We start from the raw sequence: 25,169 nt of genomic DNA on the forward strand, positions 1-25,169 counted from the left end.
ACATCTAGGTAGAAAAGTTTTCTCAGAGTCCAAAAAGGAAAATACTTGTGCTGTGCGAGACCAGAGTATTAAACTTCAGTTATTATAAACACTATATAGTACTAATACTTCAGACCCAGGGAGGTTGTGAATGCTCCATCCCTGGCAGCGTTCAAGACCAGGTTGGACAAGGCCTTGGGTGAGATGGTTTAGTGTGAGGTGTCCCTGCCCACAGCAGGGGGGTTGGAACTAGATGATCTTAAGGCCCTTTCCAACTCTAACTATTCTGTGATTCTATGATTCTATAACATAGCCTGAATGGATAGTCTTCAACCTTGTTGAGATACCAACTGATAGCAAGAAGAGAGAAAGCAAATAGGATACAAACAAGCTAAGAAGTAGACTGTCTTCTTAGGACAAAATAATCTTGGCACTTGCTTTAAGCCAGTGGTGCAGAGATGTCAAGACTATCCAGTTCTGCTTTTGATTTTAAAAGAGGGGTTGATGTAACAAGAGAGATACATTATGGTAACAACTCACTGCATAAAGCAGGTGAAACAATGCAAATGAATGAGATCACCCAAAACCGAAGTGTGAAATGCGGAAAGCCAAAGCTAGAATCTCATGAGACGCCTTAGAGGCAGGATGCAGTGGGAATAAGCTGCAACGCACACACTGAAAGAACAACTGAATAAGAAAAGCTGGGAAAGAAGTGCATCAACAATTATGTTGACTAATGTATCCTACAGTTCATTGGCAGTCACATCTAGAGTGAAGAGCAAAACCTACATATGCATGCTTACTACCGTAAGTAGCAAACTTCACAGCACCAGACATCCTCTGGATAATAGAAATCAGCGTTGGTCTGTGAATGTTGAGTGCACATAGAAGCTAACAGCTTCTTTACTTCTAAATGTTTTCTCCATGTTAGACAGGCTGCTAATGATAATAACCTAATTTGAGGTGTTCATCTTCCGGGCACACTCTTGCACTTTAGTGCACAAATGTTATGTGAGGTACTCAATTTTCTTCCCAACACAGACTGGGTTAGGAAGATCAGACAATGAGACGACACTAAATTGAAAATAGTCTCAAGATTGTAAGGGAAAACTCTGTTAAGAGCAGACACAAATATGAAACAGTAATCAGCATATGATGATGTAGATGTGCTTCATTCAGCGCACCTGATGATTCCGTGGAGGCTTAAAAAATTCTCCCCAAATGATTATTTTTGTAAAAGAATTCATAAAAGGCCAGCATAAGTTGGACAGATCTCATCAGATTTGCTGCACAACATTTTACCTATTATCTTGTGGTGACAGTAAGTGCATGCCATCTCTAAGGTCACTTCATCAAAACACCTTCAATGATTAACCTGGGAATGTAAGAATAATTTTCTGTCTTGACTCAATCACCTCTGCTTCTGATTACACTTCCTCTATTCTAATGTTTACTAAAAAATTTCAATTCTGGATTTTTTAAATGGGAAAAAAAGCATTTTATCTGCAATATGCCCATAACAATTGCAAAATACGATGAATAAAATACACATATGAATATTTAATACTGCATACTGAACTGGGGCTCTGCTATCAGAAGTGGAAGTTGATTTTACACTGGAACTTGTGAAGTATCATGAGTTTATTCAGGTAGTTGAGAGTGCTTTAACTGGTACATATGCATACAAAGGAACAGTTTAGTGTTCACTTCCTGCTCTCCAAATTATTACTCATATTAAATTACCTATCTCCTCATATTTCTCCTCTTTTCTTTCTGCCACGCACTAACCTGATACCAATAAGCTCTGTAAAAGGTGAACAACACTTAATATTCTAAAATATGCAGAAAAGTAAGAAGTGCAGATACAATCTTAGAACCATATCTCCAGTCTGAAGTCTACCAAAGACATAGTTTTTTCTTGGACTGCAAGAATAAATGTAATCTAAAATATTTTCCAACATGGTGTTTGTCGTGGTTTAAGCCGAGCCAGTAACTTGGAAACATGCAGCTGCTTGATCACTCTCACCCCTTCTTTCGCCCCCCGCTCCCAGAAGGATGGGGAGGAGAATCAGAAGAGTGTAACTCCCACAGGTTGAGATAACAGTCCTATAACTAAAGTACAATACAAAAATAGTACTGCTACCACCAATAATAATAATGATAAGTGGAATAACAAGGGAAGAGAATACAACCACTCACCACTCACTGACCAATACCCAGCCCAACCCAAGCAGCGATCTAGCTCTGGGTAACTGCCCCCAGTTTATATACTGGGCATGATATGCTGTGGTATGGAATACCTCTCTGGTTAGTTTGGGTCAGGTGTCCTGTCTCTGCTTCCTCCCGGCCTCCCCTCCCTGGGAGAGCATAAGACTCAGAAAGTCCCTGGTCAGAGTAAACATTACTGAGCAACAGCTAAAAACATCGCTGTTATCAGCGTTGTTCCCAGGCTGAAAGTCAAAACCACAGCACTGCACCAGCTACTAAGAAGGGGAAAAATGACTGCTACTGCTGAAGCCAGGACAGTGTTTTATAAAACCTTCTACAAAGATTCTTTAGAAACAGTACTAAGGAGTTGTATAGAATATAAAAGTGTTTGGAGTCATGGACTTACTTTACATATAAATCCAAATGCCTTGGGAAATCTATTTTGCCAGCAAGAATCTTCTGATATATACCAAATGGATTGTCATCAAAAAATGGAGGAAACCTATTTTAATACAGCAAAATTTTAGAGGTTAGAAAAAGAATTTCAGAAAACCTTATAAACAGTATTATGTTATAGTAATTCCCCTCAGAAATCACTGATTACATAGTTGTTTTTGGTATGACATCATTAATCAAATACTAGCTTGAAGAATAACCTAAATCTGCTATTGCAAAATAGAAAAAAAATAAATAAATGCAATATATTGAATACAGAATTAAAACTGAAGTATTACGAGAGAGGATTTTGTTACATTAGCACAGTAATTAATCAACTATGAAACATATTTCAATGTTAAAATGTTTTGCCTTTATCTATAAAAACCAATGGTACACTTTCCAAAACAACATTGCCATTTTTGATCTTGTCCTATAACTGCAGACATACCCTTACATACCCTTATTCACTAGTTTCTAAAGCATCCTCATATGAATAGATTGTTCAGTTCAGTTCATAATTCTGCTTCTTGAATTCCTGTATATATCTTGTTAAAGAAGCTTTGAAAGAGACAGACCTGAAATTCTCTCAAAGTGTAGCTGTCTTTCTGTGTGGGACAGATAAAGTACTTATTTCATAATCTTCCCAAGATGATCAAGATGCAATTAAAAATCTAAACTTAGAATTGTCTAGAACATTCATGAAGTTATGAGCAAAGAGTACTTATTTTAAAGCTCCAATAAGAATCAAGTATTTTCTGTTGTGCTTCCTTTACTAATGTAACACATCTCCTAATAACTGCAAGAGGATCAGAATATTACAGTTGGTATAAGCAGCTCAGCCCAAGTGCCAAAGGTTTTTCAAAGTGGCAGTCACCTTTTTAGAAGTTACTACCGGAAACCTGTTAGGGGAATGAAAAAACTAACTACTAATCTCAGTCCCACCTTAACTTCTATAACATGACCAAAGCATCCCTTTTACTATGCTTCTGTCTCAAAAAAAAACCCCTACAGAATAAAGGCATTTTGAGTATGAACTATATTAAGATATTAAAATCCGATGTTTAAAGTATTTTCACATCTCCATCAGTATAGTTAAGAAAAGCTGTCTGTGTGTATAAGGATAAAAAAGTACTACTACATTCTGTACACTACTGTGGTGTAAAATCAAGAACAAGTATGTATATTTACACGTGGTTAAATTGCTTTTTCCTTTCCCACTTTGAAAAACTGAAATTAATATGTCTAGAATTCCTGCGAGAAATTTAAATCACATTTGGCTCTATATTAGCTTAATGGCAAGACCGCTTAAAGTGCATTTGAACGTATGCAAAATGAGAACAGCTTTGAAAGATGAGAGATTTTTTACAGACAAACCAATTTGACTTTGAAACTACTTGTAAACATCTATTTTCAACACAGCATGGATTTTAGACAAAAAAAGTATTGTGATGGAAGCTACCTAATAAATCAACAAGTTTGTTTAGGTTAACTCTCCTAATTTGGTACTACTCATCTGTGCTGTAAAGATTTCTTCTAACCCATGGTTCTCCCCTGCTCTTCTATATTTTATGCTTTTTATTCTTCTTATATTTTATTATCTTAAACCTAAACAGACCTTGCCTTAAATATAGTGTGTGCAGATTTAGAATTCTATGGGCCTCCAGAGATTAAGTCAGAGAAATAAGACACTGCAGAACAGGAAAGTGTGGTTTTGTTTGTTTGTTTTTTAGAGAGACCATTTCCTTACACACACATCTATCAATTATTTTCAATTGCTTTTGGGGTTCAGAGAGTAACTTCAGCAAATAGCTGCCAAATGTCTTCAGTAACTTGCAGATAACAATTTAGTCTTGAAGTCAGGTTTTTGTTCACCTTCAAATAATTTTCAAATCTTTGAACTCCGAGGGATTAAGTTACGAAGGACTGGTTTTGCATTTCAAGTCTTGATAGTAAATATCAAGCCACATCTTGAGTTGGTGAAGAAGAGTCATAAAACACTACTGCCACCTATAGAAAAAAGCTGATAAAATGCTAAAAGCATATGCCTGATGTCACAACCTGCCCTCCTAAAGAAATCACACATAAGCCACAATCCCTATTCTTCTCAACCTCCCAAACCCCGGAATCTTGAAAATCCTAAGCAAGTAGTATCAATCTCCATCCCCCACTAAAATAAAATAAATAAAATAAAATAAAATAAAATAAAATAAAATAAATAAAATAAAACAAACTGAACAAAAAAAAACACAAGCAAACTTAGATGGAGTCCCTGTCCCAGCTTTGGATAAGGACTCCACCTGAGCACTAAAAAGTAAAAAGGAGCATCCAATCATTATGAAGAACATGTCTGCACAGATACTGTAGCAAAAAAACATTACAAAATCAGTGCAGCAGACAGCTGCTCTGTCAATCAGCCCATATAAGAACTCGGTTGCCTTTTAGAAATACGTAGTTTATTTCTATTTATTAAGAGTCTCTATAACCAAACCATTTATGTTAAGCTGGGGGTAATCCAAATCTTATCCCTTGAGACAGATAGCATCAGGACACAAAGAATTTCACATAGAAATGACTGCGCCTGCTCCCTATTTTTATGAAGGATATACGCCAGTCATATTTCAGTAGAATATATGTAGCAGTCATACTTCAGCACCCTGCAGTCTTGAGGTCTCAATGACTCCAGAGACCAGACCTTACTTGACTAATACCTGTAGTCAGTATGTTAACTTTGGAAACTATGTTTCTATTACTGCTCTAGCAGGGAAAATTTCATCAACAGCTCTGTAAGGTGCAGAAAGGAAAAACGAAAAATATCCACTTACACCGAGACAACACAGACCAGAGAGTGGTCCCACCAAAACCTGTGGCAGGAACATAAATCACTCAGATTATAGCTGGGAGACTGCAGCACCTGCAATCATGTTACAGCATCAGACACTTTTATCTACAGTCTTCATGGTGTCTGGGACAAAGATTAGTGGTAAAAGGGCTGCTGGGAATCTTTTGCTCCTTTCATCGTGAGTTGCCCCTTGACCAGCTTGGGCCATTCACCCTTACAGGGACAGGAGACACAAATGTGAAGCCTGGCTTCTGCATAGATCAGCCTACGTAAATAATGACTTTTTGTTAGACAAGGCAGCCAACCCTGCCGTGGTCAGTAGGGACCTAATACATTTTTATGCCTTTTCTGCCTAGAAATCACCTTGAGATTCAGTCAATGGATATGCAAGCCTTCAGGATATTAAGAAAGCAAACAGTGGGCAGCACTGCTGTCTTGGGATCAAGTTTTGATGCTATTGGGTGGAATTCTTCAGTGCAAACACACGCCATGGATTGGAGCTCTGAAGTGATTGTCCACCAGGGGAACTGTCTGCCTGGGCAACTTGACAAGCTTGTCCAAACACCAGAAGTCCCCAGAGTTACCCTGAACTGACAGTACTGTACAGAGAAAAGAAAGAATAAATCCATGCAAAGATGTTTTTATTCCAGCCACTCTGTGGGGTTGCAGATCCATAATGGAAGGCCACAGAGGCAACTGGACACACTCTGAGGGAGCAAGAAAGTACAGGGACCTAATACTAAAAACATTCTAACAACTATGAAACTAAAACGATGTTACTGATACTGATGATACTGATACTGTGTTTCTTTCAAAGCCATACAAAACTCGCTTTCACCAGCATTTGTTCTGCTGCATTGACCAGCTCAAAATAGATTTCTTTCAAAATTCCCACTCTTTGTCTAAGTACCTTCAAATGATATAGCCAAGATGAAAAAAGAAAAACATGCAGATGCCTTGTTTAGTACACAAGCAAAACTACATGTTCTCCCTACCTAAACCAGTCATTTAAATATTATTCAAAATAGCATTTCTTTTTTGAAATCAGAGCGAATTGACCGTAATTTTACCTACCCAACACTTAAAGTCAGGAGCAGTAAACTATATTAATGCCAGAAAGTCTCTATACAGTTTGAATTTGTATCTTTCAGAAACACTGCTTATCAAGCAAATTCCAAAACATGAGAATTACAAGTTTGAGCAAACTGACTTCCAAATAGACATTTTTCGCTGTTCCTTTTTCTTTAGCTGTACTAGTAAATTTCCTACTTGCCACAATGCATTTTGGATGACTATAGCTCTCACTGCAAATATGATTTCACTATACTAGAAACTAATTACAGAAGTTTCAAAGAAAACTGGTTAGTCCTCTTCTTCATCCTTTAAATATAAAGGATGTGGTACATAAAAATCTAAACTTCAACAAAACCTGGATTTCCAAAACAGATAAGGAAAAGAGCAGCTGTTAAAAGTCTTAGATTAAAAAACCCCAACAACAAAAAAAAAAACAACAAAAAAAACCCCAAAAGCAAAATTGACCATCAAACTAAATTAAAAAAAAAGCGTTAAAAAAAAAAAACCGTAACAGTAATGATGCATGTTCGTTTGTACACCTTCCCAATTCCTTTCTTCAGGAAATGAAACTCTTGTATCAATAATAAATTGAACCCAAATTTGCTATTCTGAGTATCATAAACACAACAAGCAAAGAACCCTGTATTACTTTATTATATAATATTGCTGTAATATAGTAATCATTATCACTTACCCTGACAGCATCTCAAATACAAGAATTCCTAGAGCCCACCAATCCACAGCTCTTCCATGGCCTTTGCTTTGTATAACTTCTGGTGCAAGGTACTCTGGAGTGCCACAGAGCGTCCATGTCCTGGGAGGAAAAGAAGACAGAAAAAAAATTAAACAAACAAACAAACACAGACTAACCTAAAACTGAAATAGTAGTAATAGAAAAAAAAGAAAAAAAAAACCAACCAACAAAACCAAAACAAAATAAACAAGCCAACCAACCAACCAAAGAAAAAACAAACAAAAAGACTTTTACAAGACCTAAAAAGGACTGCTTCGATGAGGATCTCCAATTCTCCTATAACTGAGATATAAGGAAATCAAGAAACTTCCTGCCTGCAGGAAGTACATGTGCAGTTTGCTGACTGATGGTATCCATTAGGCTATCACACTGTCTTGACGTTATTAACAGCTGTTGTCACCCTGGGAACTGCAGACCCTGGGATTTCATGCAGTACTTCTGACAGGCTCAGCAGAAGGCAAGCTTATTAGCATATTCCAGCAACAATAAAATTTTTTTGTTTGGAAAAAACAAAGGCAAGAGGAGGAGACAAAAAAGTAGTAGCTTTAATCAGTAAATAGCTACAGACATGTGCAGGATTCCTTTCACAATTTAAGCGACATTCTTCAAATGGTATTGAAATGTTGCCTGTTATCACTTTAAAAAGAAAACATTTTTTATATTCAATTGTTTAAAATATTTACAAGGTGTAAAATTTTTTGACATAGCTTTCTTAATATAAGCTCAGGATATAAAACTGTCCTATTGCTACCTAACTGAAATGTGTATTTCAAGTTCTATAAATTCAAGAAATAAATTGAAACTAAGCAGTTAATGTTTACAAAGACCAAGTTACATTTTGAAACAAAGAATATTCTGAAACCATTTCTTTCAGAATTGTGAACTCTTCTTTGTAAAAAATACCCATGAAGAATTTGCCTGGCATCACTACCTTATGTTTAATATGCACTAGAGAAAAAAAAAAAAGTGCTTTCATTCTGAATAAATTACACTTCTTAGGTAGACAGTCAGAAGATGAAACTATGATAAAGTACAGTTCAAGAGAGAATGAAACAAGAGCACAGAACAAGAAAGAAAAAAGCATACTGCATTTTAAGAAGAGTTCTAGTAAGACAGGACAAAGAATATAGTGACAAAATTAATTATCACTGCATATAATTTCTAACTTGCAGCAAAAAAACCTCTAATTGTTTTATTTGTGAGTGCAGGTAGAATCTTCTCCAATCAAACTGGTAATATGGTGCTAGAAAAATGCATTAGATTGAAAAGCAATCACTCTTAGAAGTCACACATATTCAAGATCTGATTTTTCCTACCACTGTTCTGCTAAACATAACAAATCATTTTCCTAACCCTAAATAGATAATCAAGATGCACCTTATGGAATCTCAGACTGTCAACATTTTTTTTTCTTTTTTATTGTTTTCTCTTTTGTCTGTTTGGTTTTTCACAACTTAACCTTGACTCATAAAAACACTTAACATCAAGAAAGAGGAGCTATACAGTCAGTCAAGACTTTAAATGAAGGTTCATGATGCACAGAGTTGAATTTCTTTAACCTTGGTTTTAATATGATTTTAATATGGAAAACCTTGGTTTTAATAAGCTAAATCACTCCAGGTAAACTGTCAGAATGTGTTGGACAACACTATACACGGTTCTTGGAAATACATTCATTAGTGTAAATAATACATATTTAATTTTCATCATAAAAAGGTGGCATATTTTTTATTGCTAGAAAATAGAAACTTTTTGCAATTCAAGCACGCTGAAGAAAATCCTTACGCACAGCACTGATTTACACACTACTGCCATCTAGCGGTTGTCCAGATAAGGAGTAGGTGATCAGGAAAAGCAGCAACGCTTCGCTACCTCTTAAAACAAAACAACCCCTTTATTACAGGGTTTTACATGGCTGCATTACAGTCCATTGTCTTAATTTTTTTTATACTCATTTAGCCAGCTCTGCAAATCAAGCAGCTAGGAGTTTTACTCTATTTGGGAAGAAGGGGCATACAAATGAAGCAAATAGAGCAGGCGCATGTTTTAATGGACAAGCTAGATGGTTTACAAAGCAATGTCCCACAGTGGTCGCCCTTTCCTCCCCCAAAATTGCCACAACTATGAAACCCCAAATTCAGCAAAAGTGCAGTCTTTGGTGGTTTTTATCCCTTATCAAAGTCATTTACATAGAGAAAAAAAAAAATTAGTCTAAGGTTTGACCATGACTTCCAGGACCTCCATAATTTGCTGGTAACGATGTGTCTAAAAGGATACTCAATTCATGGCTTGACTTTATGAACGAAGATTTGGGAAGGGCTCACTACAAGCCCGCTGATGACTAAAAAGGCCAATGTGGGATAGGCGAATCCGGTTGCAAAAAGCACAACAAAAAGTCTCCTTGGGTGGTATAGGTGGGGCGCGATTCTTTCTATGTTGTCTTTTCTCCTTGAGACTAGTCCTGCATGTGTTCTCAAAGGAGACAACGGCATTATGTATGGTGTCTCCAAGTCTCCCGACTGGAGGCCAAGGTGGACCACTGATGGTTGTCAATATGGCCAAGGCTAAGGTATTGTTTCAGGGAGTCCTTATATCTCTTCTTTGGGGCACTTTTCTTGTGGCAACCAGTGGCAAGTTCACCGTAAAACACGATCTTAGGGAGGCGGTGATCCTTCATCCTAGAGACGTGCCCTGTCAGCATAGCTGCAATTTCAGCAATATGGCCTCAATACTGGTGACCCCTGCCTGTTCAAGGACAGTAACATTTAACACTGTCAGTCCAATGGATATTTAGAATTGTACGGAGGCAGCACTGACGAAAGCGATCGAGAAGTCGCAGGTGATGACAGTCGACAACCCATGATTCAGACCCATATAAAAGAGTACACAGTACAATGGCTCTATAGACACTAATCTTTATACTTCTCTTCAGGTGCTTATTGCACCAGACTCTTTTATGGAGTTTTCCAAAGGCTCTATACACCTTTGCTGTTCTGTTATCTACCTCTTTGTCGATCGTGGCATCCGAGGAAATAATGCTTCCCAAATAGCTGAACTGACTTAAGCTCTGACTCACCAATGGTAATGTGGGGATGGTGATAATCTTGTGGTGCAGGTTCGTAGAGTACTACTGTCTTCTTCAAGCTGACTTCCAGCCCAAAAAGCTGAGCCACCTCCACAAAGCAAGATGTTAAAAGCTACAGAGCTGCTTCTGTGTGGGCAACAAGGGCAGCATCGTCAGCAAAAAGCAGTTCACGGACAAGATGATTTAAGGTCTTAGTGTGGGCCTTCAGTCGCCTTAGATTGATTAGGTTACCATCAGCATGATATCAAATATAAATGCTGTTTTGTTCGTAGAGGTCTACCCTAGCCCTTTGGAGCATCATGCTGAAGAAGACTGTGAATAAAGTTGGTGTGAGAACACAACCTTGTTTCACGGCATTGGTTATTGGGAAGGGCTCAGAGAGTACATCGCCATATCTGACTTGGCCTTGCTGATCCTCTTGTAACAGTATAGATTAATAACAAGATCTTTTCTTTCAAGCAAAAGGAAAACACAAATTAAGGAAATACCAACATATCTTGAAGACCCCTAGCTGCACTAGGAAATACAATTTATTACCACCAGTAGGTCATCTACTTAATTTCAATCAATAAATTTATGTTTACTAACTACACAAAAACTTGGGGGAAGCTCAAATTCTTTGTAAAGTTGTGTATTTGTGCTGTAAGATCATGACTTCCTCATTTTTTAGTCATTAAACAAGCTAATATTTTTTAAAATTAATCAAGAAAGATGACTTCATCTTTTTATGGCATTTAAGTTTTTTGGGGTTTGTATTTTTTTTCTGGTTTGTTTTTGTTTGGTTGTTTTTTTGATTTGGTTTGTTTGGGTTTTTTATCATTACTATTTCATGACTGTTGCATATTCATCAGAAATTCCAGATAATCTTTTTGAAGATAAATTAGAAAGCACAAAAATAAGAATAAACCATGTCATTCAAACTACTACAAAAACAAGTCCATTGCCCTGGGTTTTCAAGATAAAAGCTGAAGGTAAGCAACAGTTAGTAAGTTTGAACATTCAATTTTAAAACATGAAAATAAACCAAAGAATTTACTCTGGTCACTAAGATAAGCTATAAGTAGTATTTGCAGGACTTGTTAACAGTATTATTTGAAGAAGTTAACTCTTTATGTTTAACGTATTTCAGCACTCTACACCATTCAGCTTCCACCTCTGCAGTTCCTGACAGGCTTCTCACATACAAGCTGGAGATTAACAACAATGTACTTGTTGGCATTCTTGTCTGGAAGTTTCTCTGTAATTATATTCAGTGGAGATTGCTTTGTGACAAACAATACACTCTGCAAACAAGACTTGCTGTGTCCTGTTTTGTTGTTTTGTTTTTTATTTTGTTTTGTTTTCTCTCTTCAGTCCACTCCACAGACCAGTCACGAGGCACAACCATTTTCAGTAACAGTGCAGAAGTGTCCCCAATGTCTTTATGGTTAATCACTTCTCAAGTTTCTAGGAAGACTTGCACAGTTTAACAACTAAGGGATGTTTTTAGGAATTTAAATTCAACAAACTAAATTTAACACTCCTAAAAATAAAAGTCCTAACTTTACCTAAAACTTTCACAACATTCTCAGGGAAGTCTATGCATAAAAAACAAAATTCCATGAACTTTAGTTTCATATGTCTCTGAAAGAATTCAGGAATTAAAACAAAAACTAATTTAGAAGGCCCACAAGTGAGAAAGATCAGAAACATGTTTAATGGATATACATTTATTCACGGTGGATTATGTGGTATTTGTTTTCCAGAAAAAGAAAACTCTGAACATGTACTGGCTATAAAGTTTAAAGCAAATTCTTTCTACATTCTTCAGGTAACAATCACAAACATCCCCTCCCCATCTTTTTTTCTTGACTGCCCTTTTTTAAAAGTAGTGGCACATCTATTTTATGTGAATATACTTACAAAAAACTGAAAAGTCTCCAGTTAAGCAACACCAAGGTAGAAGAAATAAACAGCAGCTGAGCAAAGACACTGTTTTGAAGAAAAACTTAGAATTTTTAAGAGTACACTATGACTGAATAGGGAGGAACAAGGATAAACAAAAGGACAAATCAATAAGGAACAGGAGGAAACAAGAAAACTTCCTGGATTTCCTCTTTCTCTAGGTTAAAAATTGGAGCCTAGCCCTTCAGAAAATGTAATAAACAGGTAAATGTGCAGGCTACTTCCCACATGGGGACACAAGCTATGAGCCAGCCACTCTCTCTGAAGAGCTGCTTAACTGTAGATGGATATGGTGAACACCCTTTCACACACTGTAATGGGAAGAAAAACATGTACAGAAAAATCTCAATTAAGCAACTACAGAATCATTCATGGGACGCATTGTGTATCAAGACTGTAACTGTATTTTTGAAGGTCTTCTGCAGACCATGCTTTATTTTACATATCATGTCTTGTCTTCCCTTCCCTAGGAATACATTTGCTGGTCCTAAGTGGCGTGCTTCCTCACAGTTGTTTGAAAAACATATAGACTGTGTTTCATTTTCACAATTCATATACAGTATATATATGTATACAGATAGAAACATTCACATACTTCCATATAAGGTTCACGTGTACAGACATCTGCTGTGCATAAAGATGACAAAACATGTCTTTGTACTTCTCATCAAACAGTCTATGAAACAAAGTAAGTGGATAAATTGCTGACAACTGTGTACCTTTACAGAGAAAAAAACCCCAGTGTTATGAAAATGACTACAGCTAGGGTGGAGAATACAGCCCGAAACCAAGAAAACCCAAACCCCAACACAAAAAAAAAAAACAAAACAAAACAACCCAAATAAACCAGATTTGCATAGGTAACTGCTTGTACTCTAACTGGTTAAGCCCTTGCTCCTTTCAATTTTATGTTCTTTATTACCTGTTGTACAGTTACAAGTAAATCAGCTATAAATACAAGGCTATTTAATTTTTCTATGTGATCTATGATTCAATTCCGAACAAACTGCTCAAGTTCACTGCTCCCCCCCAAGCAATGTAGGACACACAAAACCCCCACCCAGTTAAAAGAAGTAGTGATAGCTTCTTTTGATGTCCTAAAATGTATTTGAACAAATTTACTTTAATAGATTCATCTCCTGGATTGAAAACTATACTCTGAAGTGAACTATCACTTTATTTAATGAAGAGCTACATCTGTTGTGTCTTAAACCCACAGAAATCCAAATTAAGAATAACCACTAAGTGGCAGTATCTACATGTAAAAAGGAAGTGTAAGAATTTGTATGAAAATATCTTATAAAAAGATCATCCTGCTTTCTTACATGGAAGTAGCTTCACCTCTTCCCACAAAAAGTAGTTTTCATTTAAAAACAAAATAGCAAAAAATAAAACAAACCCACATTTTTACACCTATCTGCTTGACCATTGGAAACTGAATTCAGTCAAACATGTTGATATTAAAACATGGTTTTAAAACAGACACTTAGACCTCAAAGGCGACTAGAACCAGTGTACTCAGTTGCCTACCATTCGCCTGTGTCAAGGCAACTCAGCACTGTAAGAATGTAACGCATAGGGAAGCAACCTTTATGACCTCTGTGAGGTGATTTGATCCCTCAGATCCATCTTCACTTTAAACTGATTTTGTAGAATTTCACATAGACACTGAGATGTTGCAAAAGCAGCATTAAACAGGAAAACAGATAGAGGACTGAAGAGGATGAGCACCTATGTAACACCTAACTCACATATGGCCTCCTTCAAGAGGTGGCCCAAGGGCATAATACCAAAACTTGTCACACCACTTTTCTAACATGAAAGGCTAGTCCTGTCCATCTGTCCCCGTCCCCCCCTTTTTTTCTTTTAATCCCAGTGACAGTTCTTGCTTCCTTTTAAGAACATCTATTATAATCTCAGAAGAGTAGTTCAAATGGAGAGAACAGAGAAATCACTGAGGGGAAAAAAAAACACCTCTGCGCTGCCAAAAAGTCTGCATACACTGAGGCTGCCAGTATTGTAGAAGTTAAAGTGAAATAAATCAATTCTGCTAAGTTTGCCTTACTGTTTCTGTCTAGATTTTGCAGTTCCATTTTAGCAACAGGCTAGTAAAAACAAAATATCCAGTTTTCAAATGCTATTCCCATATTAAAAAAAAAACCCTCTCTGAAAGGAAAGCAGAAGAAAACACGAATTACAAAACACTTAGCAATTCAATGTGTATGGAGCATTAATGTCCCATTTAATATACTGATGCACAGATCTCAATATTTTCTATTACTTCACTGAAGTCCTTTTTTACAAGATGACCACTGAAAACTTAAAAATACAAAACTACTCAGACAAAAATATTTTACTACAGTAGCTTATCTGTGATCTTCCTCCTAGTTATACCTAAGGTGTAATATTGATTTTCCTTGCAGCCCTTTCAAGATGATGGTTTTCTTTAAATTAAGGTATTTGACATGCGTGAACTGCATGGACTATTAGGTGAAATGCTCTGAAAGCAAGCTCTTTTCTTCTGCTCAATGTGCAAAACGTAATTACTATAACAAAAACTTACTTACCTATCCACCAGCTTTTTAGCAAATCCAAAGTCAGTAAGCTTGATATGTCCTTCTTTGTCTAGTAATATATTTTCAGGTTTTAAGTCTCTGTAAACTATTTCTTTGGAGTGCAGGTATTCTATTGCACAAATAATTTCTGCAGAATAAAACAGTCCCGTGCTGTTGTTGAAACGCCCCATGTTGCGCAGGTAACTAAAAAGTTCTCCTCCTGGCACATACTCCATTAACATATATAGAAAACGTTCATCGTGGTTGGTCCAAAATCTGTAATAAAAACATTATTTTATTGAATAAATTATCTGTCCAATTTGCTTTAGAAGTATATTTCTGTAAAATTATCTCTGCTCTAACTATGTACGTAATCAATTTATGCTTCCTAGTCCACAAATATTAAAACCCCAAGAATCTAAGTAACAGATATTCAATTAGCTGACTTAACCTGAAAAATAAAGCAGATAGTTCAGGATGCACAGGCTAAGAAAGAAAAATCTAACTGACAGACTTTGCTGCATCATACAAAAACAGGTCGGATAAGCAGCTAGTAACTGACTTGGTACACTGCCAGTCTGCTAAGAACAGACAATTCTTACACACCTTACCTTTCATTTAATCCAATATTGCCAAAGTGATGGTGCATAAGCAGAGCTTTTGTAAAGATGTTTATGACAGTGTGTTCAAAAACAAGACACCAGAGAGTTCTCCTTCCCCTCTCCTATCCCCTTCTCCCTAGAAATATACAAACTCAACTAAACTATCAAATCGCAATGCCTGCTCTCCTACAATATCTTTAACAAAACTAATAGAAACCCCAAAATTATCGCAAAACAAGATTCCTTTCTATACTTCAAAATTAGCCTAATGATAAGTATCTTCCATTACTCAGAGTATTACCTTTAATTTAAGAACTATGATTGTGGTACTCATTACTACAGTGCACTGAAGAGCAGCTAAGGAACAAGGAAAATCATTCCACATGGCTTTCAAATGCTTCATTACAGAATACAGGAATCTTCCTTCCTACATTCCCCAAAACAGCTTAGTTTTTCTTTCTATCCACATTGAACAACTCATACACCACACACCCAAATATAACTTGATACTTAAGAAGAAAATAAGTATCCAGTAACATCTTGGAAGAATATTCTACCATTTTAAAACAAACAGCTATCCCTATTACTAAGTTAACAGATAAAGAACAGCGTATCCCTACCTAGCTTACTGATATAAGAATAGAAGTTACTTTAGCCTCTAGTAACTGTTTCTGCAGTATCTTAAGAATTGAAAGATAAAGTATCTTTTTGTTTGGGGTTTTGTTTTTTTTTTCCTTCATTATCTGGTTCATAATCAAGGCACAGAGTCTCAAGAAAGATAAGCAGAGCAAACTAAGCTCCAAAACCTATGAGCGACTTTTTTTCAGTAATATTTGCTTTCTTGATATCAGCACTGAAGCAACCAAGAAAATGAGACATCTAACCATCAGGAACAGCTCCCCCATTCCTTCGAAGTGATAAAGAAAGTAGAACACAAGCTTTTTGCTTTTATGGCACTATCATAGTCATCAACATCATCAACTGGCTGTTGACGATGTTCATGGTATCTTTACTGACTGTGTAAAAAGAAAAAAAAAAACCAAACACTCTTGAAATGTATTTTAAGTAGGCAAAATTGCACCTACAATAAACAGAGGAATCAGAATGGGCAAAACAAAGCAAACAACATATTAAAACAAAACAAACCAAAAAACCCTGAAACATGCACAGGGGAGAGAAAGGGCAAAATCTGGCAAAGAATACAGAGGATGAAAGTGGAAAACCTAGACCATTAAAGACAGCAGTTTTACTGCAATTAATTTCTTCAAGAACTGACTCTTAAAGGTTTCTCTATCCACAGAAAATTTAATGCATTATTTGGCATACATTAAAAAACAGCAGTAACAAAGAACAGCATAATAAAAATTCAGTATTTGCAATACGGATTGCTTTAAGTGGTATTTGACTACAAAACCCGAAAATATTACAGAAGCTGTGATGAGCAACATTATAATGCAACATTATGATTCAGCTATTTTACCTTACAGACAGATAACCTATTTTACCTTACAGAACTGTAACACATAGCTGATTTTATTAATTCCTATCCTCTTGGGTAAAAAAAAAAAAAAAAAAAAAAATCAAAAAAAAAAAATCAAAGAGACATGCTAAAATTACAGCACAGTATGAACTGCTGCACCCATAGAGGTATGACACATCACTCAAACATGTCAGCAAAATTGCACTGAAGAGTCTTCAGTGACCAGCTGTCGCCAAAGCACCAAGAAAGCATTTCCAAAAAATAGTTAAAAAAAAAAATGTAGACAAATAACTTCAGTATCTCACAAAAACCAGGACCTCATATGCAGCAAAGCCATTTCTCGAAAGTAACAGGTAAAGGAAAAAAAGAAAATCTTGTCTAAAAGTCTTTATATGTAGGAAGCTACAGGGAAGATGAACACCAGAAATAAATTACATGCAGTCTTACTTTAAAATTCTCTACCATAAAGTGCTAAAAAACCCCAGTATTACTATGCACAGACACATACTCATTGTTTTGCAACAAAAGGAAGATACTATCCATGTTTAAGATGGTGATGCTAATTGAAAATATAAAAAACAGACCATGGAGATAACAGAGTTAAAAGGCATCGAAGCAGAACTATATAGGATATTTTTCCCCCTTTTGTTAATCAATTATAAGCAAAACATCTCTTAGGGACGGGAAGACGTGCCTGAAAAAAAACCCGTTAGCAACACAAAAAGCCAGATGAAGTTTTATTCGTCATACAGTCAGTGATAATTGGCCATCAATCCTTGTTTAACCTAAAGCATGCAAATATTAACATGATTTATATTTTAACTAACTCATTACAGCTAGGTTGCTTTGAGTCTCCTTTGCCAAGGAACAAAGGCATCATATAGACAACTACATGAGCATAGATGATGCAGCATCTCATTGAACACATGAACAGAAAATGCAAAGAGCTAGAAGACATGAAGAATGTTTGCCTTGCTCAGAAGTGAGCTTCTAGTCAGATTGTGTCCTTTGGTTATTTTTAAAATCTGACACTGAAATCTGACAATGGAATCCAAGAAAACGTATCAGTTTGGAATTTTGGTCACTTCTGTATAAACGTGAACCCCCAACATCCCTGTCTCTCTTCTCACCTGTTTCTCTATTCCCACACTTACTGCACTGTTCCAGATGCACAGATGTACTGGGTTGAGGGTTTTTCTTGTTTGTTGATTTAGGTAGTTTTTCGTTTTGGTTTGTTTTTTTTTTGCTTCTTTTAAAGAATTTATGTATGATATACATATCATACGTAATATATGTGGATGTACATATAAAACCTTGTTCCCCCTGTTCCATCAAGTCTAAACAGATGTACTCAGACCCTTTATCTTGCCTTCCTGTATGCATATGAAACTGCACATACCCTACAACTCATCTTAGAGACACTATGCCACACAGGATTTCTGAACACTGGCGGGAAACTAATGTGATACTGGAAAAAGCAACAGCACACCAATGTAAAAGCCTCCTTCTGCAGGTCTCTTCCCATCTTTCAGATGACTACCATGCTTTTGCCTTTTCCTTTTTCTTCTCATAGTTTCTTAGCCCTGGGAAGAGGTTGCACTCCCTGCAGCCAGAGATTAACTAAAGCTAATTTTGTCTAATTTTATGTAAAGGTGATTAAAGCAGGTAAATGCAAAACAAATTTTAGTCAATGGCTCTGTATCCATGCACGAGAAAATATAAATGCAAGTTAACTGTGCAATTACCCAGAGGTTTAGCTATCCCATTAATAGATATGGACTCATATTTTTGTTGTGGTGCTGTGAACAGTAAAATCTGATGCCTTTTTTCCTTAAAAAAGAAATCACTGAGATCATATGAATCACCGTAATTCCACTAAAAAAAAAAGTATTATTCATGAAATGTGTTGAAATCCTATTTCTCAACAGGTTCCATCACTTAACCTCAAATATAGGAACCACAAAGCCCAAGAAATGATGCAGTACTTAAACTCTAAAAATAAAAGTTTTCAAAATAAAAATTTGTACAAGGTTTCAAAAAACAGATACTTAAATGTAATTATAACTTTATCTAGGACATATATATGTAGAAATACTTCTTTTCTCACCATTCTAACATCAAGAATGATTCTAGAAATTTTGATGAGAAAATACTAACATTTCTTCATTAGTATTTTCCTCTTACTTAAGAAAATATCTTCTGCAGCACGAAAACAAGAGACAGAGTAAAGCTTATAATAAATCATTGCTTAAATGTTTAAATTATGCTTCTTGATTTTAAATTCTTGATTCTTCTGTAATAAATAATTCAGTCTGAAGTCTACTTTAGTCTAGATTACATAATAGAAATTAAATGCTTGGTGGTGTTTAAGTACCTAAGAACTTGCAATGAAGTTCTGGAACACTTTATCTGCACTTTCTACATAAGTTAAATGAATTAAAAAAAATAGAACAACTCACAATCTGATCAAAAAGGGGTGGTTGACTTCTTTCAAGACTGACTTTTCATTGTGCACATGTTGCTCTTGCTTCAGTCGAATGACATCAGGAATGCTCATTACTTTTAGTGCAAAGTAACGTTTGGCCATTTTTTCCTTCACCAGATGAACACGCCCAAAGGTACCTGTGCCTGAAAAGTTGAAGAAGAAATGTCAACTTACTGTAAAAAAAAAAAAAAAAAAGGAAAAAAGAAAAGGTAATTTACTATATTAAAATCTACAGGAACTCATTCCTGGTTTGGGTTTTTTCCTCATCAATACATCAGTATCACATTTTAACTGTTTTCACACAATGTTTTTCTTGGGATTTCTCAACTTTTAATAATAATGATTTACTAAAAATAATGGTATTGTGATACTGCTTTTCGTTGAATAGGTACTGGAGACATTTCTTGCAAAGAGAAGTGGTCCTGAGAAAGGACAAAGGAGATGTATAAACAAAGTAAGTATGTAAAATTCAAACATAACCAATGAAATGTAACAAGCAAAACTGCTCTCAAGTGCAGACAAAAGGCTAGGAAACACTCTTCAATTTCAGAGATCAGTTTTAATTTAGATCAGGGGAAGTTTAGACTGGATATAAGGAAGAAGTTCTTTACTGTGAGGGTGGTGAGGCACTGGGATGGGTTGCCCAAGGAACTTGTGATTGCTCCCCATCCCTGGTGGTGTTCAAGGCCGGGTTGGACAGAGCCTCGAGTGACATGGTTTAATGGGAGGTGTCCCTGCCCATGGTATGGGGGTTGGAACTAGATGATCTTAAGGTCCTTTCCAATCTTAACTATTCTATGATTGTGTGATTCTGTGACTGAGAACAGATGTTTGCAGTGACTCAGGCGAGGAGATTATTCCCTTAAATGTGCACAGAGAGGTGAAGTCATTCAGTAGGATAAGAGTGATGGGAAAAAATACTTTGCTGACCCTTCTGAAAGCAAATTAAAAAACCTGCTTATAGTTTTGCATTATTGTATTAAATGGAAACAGCAGATCTGAGCCACCCTTTTTTTTGTAGTTAATGTATTCGTTTTTGCAATTCACTCTTCAAAACATAAAAGGAAAATAAAAGCATACTGCCTTTTAAGTAATGTGTTATGTATTTCTCTGTTCAATACAGTAGTCATTAAAGCTCCTTATAAGCACATTGCACTCAAGGCAATTACACATGACTGAGTATTTCTTTTAGTTTGAAGTGAAAGTTAAAACTAGCACATTTAGCCACACTGGTATTTGTACTGCAGCACCACGTTATGCATTTGAAGACACACAGGTCAACTTGTTGGATGGGTGCTTATTGTTTTTTCATTCATTAAGCAATACCATGTAGGTTCCTTTAGAACAATAAAATAGATACTAGGATGCTTGGCATTCAAACCAATTTCCTGACTTTTAAGAAGTCACCGTCTTGTTGAGAAGACTTGGTTCAGTATTATTAACCAGTATGTCAACTGATTTCTGATCGCTCTGGCCAGTTATATATGATCAATCTATACTACAAGACAATTTTCTAAGATGTGTAGTGGGTACAGAAAGATGACTAATTAGGTGAAAGGAAACAGATTTTTGAGGAGGGGCAGGGGGTTTTGAGGAGGGGCAGAGGGGTGGGGAGAAAGTAAGGGGAAGATGGCAGTGGAATGCAGACCAGAAAATTACGTGGGGAGGGGAGGAAAAACAAGTGAGTTTTTGCTTCCAGTAGGTTGAATAAACTGGAGAAATTATTTTTTTAAAAGGTTGTTTTCCATATGTGCATTCTTACCTAAACCATTTACATTTAATTAAGTTATTCTTTCCAGTCACTTGTAATATTGTTTAAGAGCATGCCCTTTACTAACAAACAAAACACTCATATTACAAACTCAAAACTAAAAACTTCAGTGATGCAATTTGATGGAACTTGCAGTTTCATTACCAACACAGCTTTCAAAACCAGCTTTCCAGATAAAACTTCTCACCACACAACCCTACCGAGGATTACAATTGTCCAAGCACAAAAGATTGTATCAAAACAGTTTTACGTTCCCACCTGTCCTGAATTACAGTTCTTTAAGCATGAAAACAGTACACAGGTCTTAGATAAAGCCTGCTGTTACAGTGAAGCAAGCCATCAGGTTACCCTGGGAAATTTACCATGCAATTAAATCCTTCAGCAATGCAGCCACATTACATAACTATACATTATTTGCACATGACAACCTTATTTGCACGGGCATGAGCTTTTAAAAAAAAAAAAAGAAAAAAAAAGAAAAAAAAAGGAAAAAAAAGGCCCAAAAGCTTTCAAGCACAGCCACCTGTTAAAACTATTTAAAATACTGATTATTTACATGTGAATTGAATGCATACACAAAAGAAATTACTTAGGTTAATTCAGAATTAGGAGTTGAAATTTCTGAGTAAAAACACTGTCAAGAATAAATAGTCGTACTGCACACTGAAAGTAAAAATCATCTTACATTTTGAAGACTTGAAAATGTGGACTCGGGGAAATTAACAGCACCAACCCACAAAGTAAATGCTGGGTTTATACACATTTTGATACTTGTATGAACAAAGTGCTTCCATAGACATATTTAACAGGAAAATCAGAAGGGAACACATACCCAATTGCTCCTAAGTCTCTAGCGATCTCATATTTTATGACTTGTTCTACGTGTCCTAGAAATTTTTATTTTAGAATGCTTTAATTTTTCCTTATGTTATTGGTCTAACTTTACAAACGGTGCTGCTCAGAAATAACAGTAATAATAATAGCAACCACAAGTTCTATCCATTTTCAAAGAAGGACCTGTAAGGGACTTATTTAGCAAGAGTTCTAAATTTGGAAACACAGCCTCTTTAAAAATGTCTCTGCCAGGAACAGCAAAGCCTGGCAGGCTATTCCAGAATAGTGGCAAGCACCTAATCTAGAGAGCCTCTGGGAAAACCAGAAGACCACACAGACAGGCAAGAACACACAACCTCCCTAACCAGTTTTATTGTTGAACTGATTGCAGGCAAGTCTTTTTCAAATGCCTTTAGCTCAGTTTCAAGTAACTATGGAAATTAAGATGACAATACAGACCAAGAAGCCACCTAACATGTTTTCAGACATCTCATAATATGAAGTTTTTTCCCATTCAAGTCTTCCCAGAAAATCCATTAGGTCTGCATCAGTTGGTAGTGACAGTATTCAGACATACTAACACACCCTCCCAGCACTGCTGACAAAAAAATATGCTCTCTAAAAGCCCTAAAGAAAAATAGCAGCAATGTTCTGGAAAGATATCTGGGATTTACTTATATCATTTAAACTGTTCAGTCAAACTTCTCTCACTGGAAAGAGCAAACATAGTGAGCACTATGTATTTCTTTGAACAAGACAAAAAAGACTTGAACCATGTGGGGGCCATGAACAACAGGGAGCAAGGGAAGCTGCTGAAACTTAAACACAGTTGTATGAAGCATGGAAATGGGATTTAATTTATGCGCTGGCACAGCCACATACAGGACTAATTCTTAAGCCTTTTTTTTATCGTTACGCTTTTAGCCAGTCTTCACATAACCAGGTAAAGTTTGCATACAAAGATGACTACAGTTCAAGTATCTCACTTGAAACTTTTGATGTGGATCTTCTGCTCCTGTCTTTTTTGCCATTTCTGCAGATTTTAAAATTTCTATTCCTTGAAAATAAATGCAGGAGGCAGAGAAGGACACAACGGTCAAGGTGGGAGGCTGCATGAAGGTGTTGTTATGGTTATTTAGCACAGTCAAGAAAATCTTGCTGTTTTATACATAAAACAAGTCTTACTGCTGTGACCAGGTGGAAATTCTGCCCCTCACATTCATGGGAAGAAAACTAAAAAAAAAATTAAAGCAGCAAATTGGCAGCAAGATGGAACCCCAGCTCCATAAATTTGAAATAAGGTTTTTGGAAGCAGAAAAAGGCAGGGTAATGAGTCTTCTATCAAGGTATTGCTGACTTCTGCTCTCCAGAAAGCAGACACTAAACTCATGGAACAGCTTCTGCTAATCCCCAAGAAAGAAGTGTTTTGTTTTTTTTTTAATTTGCCCACATCACCTCAGGGCTCAGCTAAATTTGACCTTCTGTGACAGGCAAGTAAACATTCCTTAGGTCTACCTTAAAATAGAAATATTCTGTACTTGTCCATCTTGCACATAATAATGAAAGGAAATAGTGTTTACAGATTTGCACAATACTCGACTAACATTTATTTAATGTTTAGTTCAAACCAAGAGAACTGTGGGAAACTGCGTACAGTTCTGTATGAGTGCTAGCCTGCTGAAAAAAGAGCAATGACTACACACACACATAAACCTACCTGTCTCTTATTACAGCATGCTTTAGAGAAAACAAGAAATGTACTTACATCAGAAAAATCATACCTCATGAAAAGTCATTACAAGGTTTGAAGGAGCATTTGTAGTTGACTTGCACAGTCCCTTTCCCCCTGCTAAGGCAAATAGCAAATGAAAGTTTCTGGCTACCAGTAAAAAAGTACGTAAAGTGTGGCTGTGCTATTTGCAAACTGCAACACAACTCAAGATTTTCAGGACAAAATGGGCAAACAGAATAAAGCATACAAAATGCTAACCACTAATCCAGTATAATCTGTTTACAACAGAAACAATAAAATTTGGGGATACCTCTGCAAATTTAATATGGTTGCAGAACTTGAAGGAATGCCAGCAATCTTCTCAATTAGGTAACCTTCTCATGTTAAACACACACAAAGGGAGGAGACCAAAAACTGCGGAGGACCAGCTTGGCCTAGGTATCAAACACAAGAAGGGCATTCTCAGTCTTACAAAACAAGCTGGATTCCCTAATGCCATGCCAAAATACCTTAGCCAGTTTCCAGGATTTTACTCTCTTTGAAGCCTGGTAGAAAACACTAAAGAATGTGGGAATATTTCTGATGCACATTTAGATACTTTTGACACTAGGAAAACCAATCCTGCAACTTCTGATTGGCTAAAACAATTGAGTGAGTAGTCACGTAGTGACTGTTTTGTTAATGATGTAGGTGACTAACTTAATACTCTGCCTCCTTATTTGCTCCTACTAATTAGGGCCAGCTGTTCCAGCTTCCCATCCTTTCAGTACCCAGCTCTTTCTTCAAACCAAGTTTGCCTTGTCAGATGGCTACTATCTGTTTTAGTGAAGAATAAACTAGGTCATATGAGATCCATGACCCTGAGGCCTGTTTTCTGAGTCCCAAAAGGGTTGGCCCTGACTTCCACAAGATGCCCAGAAAAAGCATTGTATGTATCTGCTTTTATTTAGTTAGAAGAAACATTTGCTACCTTGTCACGTTAGTCTATATTGGTAGCCACAGGCATAAGAGACTTAATTATGTTGAATATCAAGAGATAAACTATGTGAATTGTATCACTACTGAATGTCAAATTTGTCTGCCATTTAATCTCTGTCTCACCTTCGAATGCAACTTGAACAGCCTAGCAATACATGTCTTCAACAGGGGAGCAGGGCTTATCAGTAACTCTTGACAAAGAAGGGGAAGAAATGGCACAGCAAAAGAAACCAGCCTGCTCAAATAGACTGGTAATCAGAAGATTTACAATTGAGAGAAATATATGGGGAAACCACTTGACAAGAGCAACTATGGGCTCCTACAACAGAAAACATGGCTGGCATATGAAGAGGGCAACACTGAACAAGGGTAATAATTTTGGTCATCATAGTAGCCAAGTTTACCTTTTTT

The 25,169-nt window shown here is 36.4% G+C and overlaps 1 protein-coding gene across 1 annotated transcript in view; it reads right to left on the reverse strand.

Annotated features, from left to right (window-relative positions):
• Positions 1-25,169, reverse strand: part of PRKX (protein kinase cAMP-dependent X-linked catalytic subunit) — a 61,355-nt gene that overhangs the window by 13,588 nt on the left and 22,598 nt on the right. The window contains exons 2-5 of the mRNA XM_062628711.1: positions 19,418-19,586; positions 14,889-15,152; positions 7,233-7,352; positions 2,594-2,689 (exon numbers count right to left, since the gene is read on the reverse strand). Of these exons, the coding sequence (XP_062484695.1) occupies positions 2,594-2,689; positions 7,233-7,352; positions 14,889-15,152; positions 19,418-19,586 (649 nt within the window). The remainder of the gene's footprint in view (positions 1-2,593; positions 2,690-7,232; positions 7,353-14,888; positions 15,153-19,417; positions 19,587-25,169) is intronic.

This window comes from Pezoporus occidentalis, unplaced genomic scaffold, assembly GCF_034315485.1.
Source record: "Pezoporus occidentalis ecotype Australia unplaced genomic scaffold, CSIRO_AGI_Poc_V1 ctg32, whole genome shotgun sequence".
Lineage (NCBI taxonomy): Eukaryota > Metazoa > Chordata > Aves > Psittaciformes > Psittacidae > Pezoporus > Pezoporus occidentalis.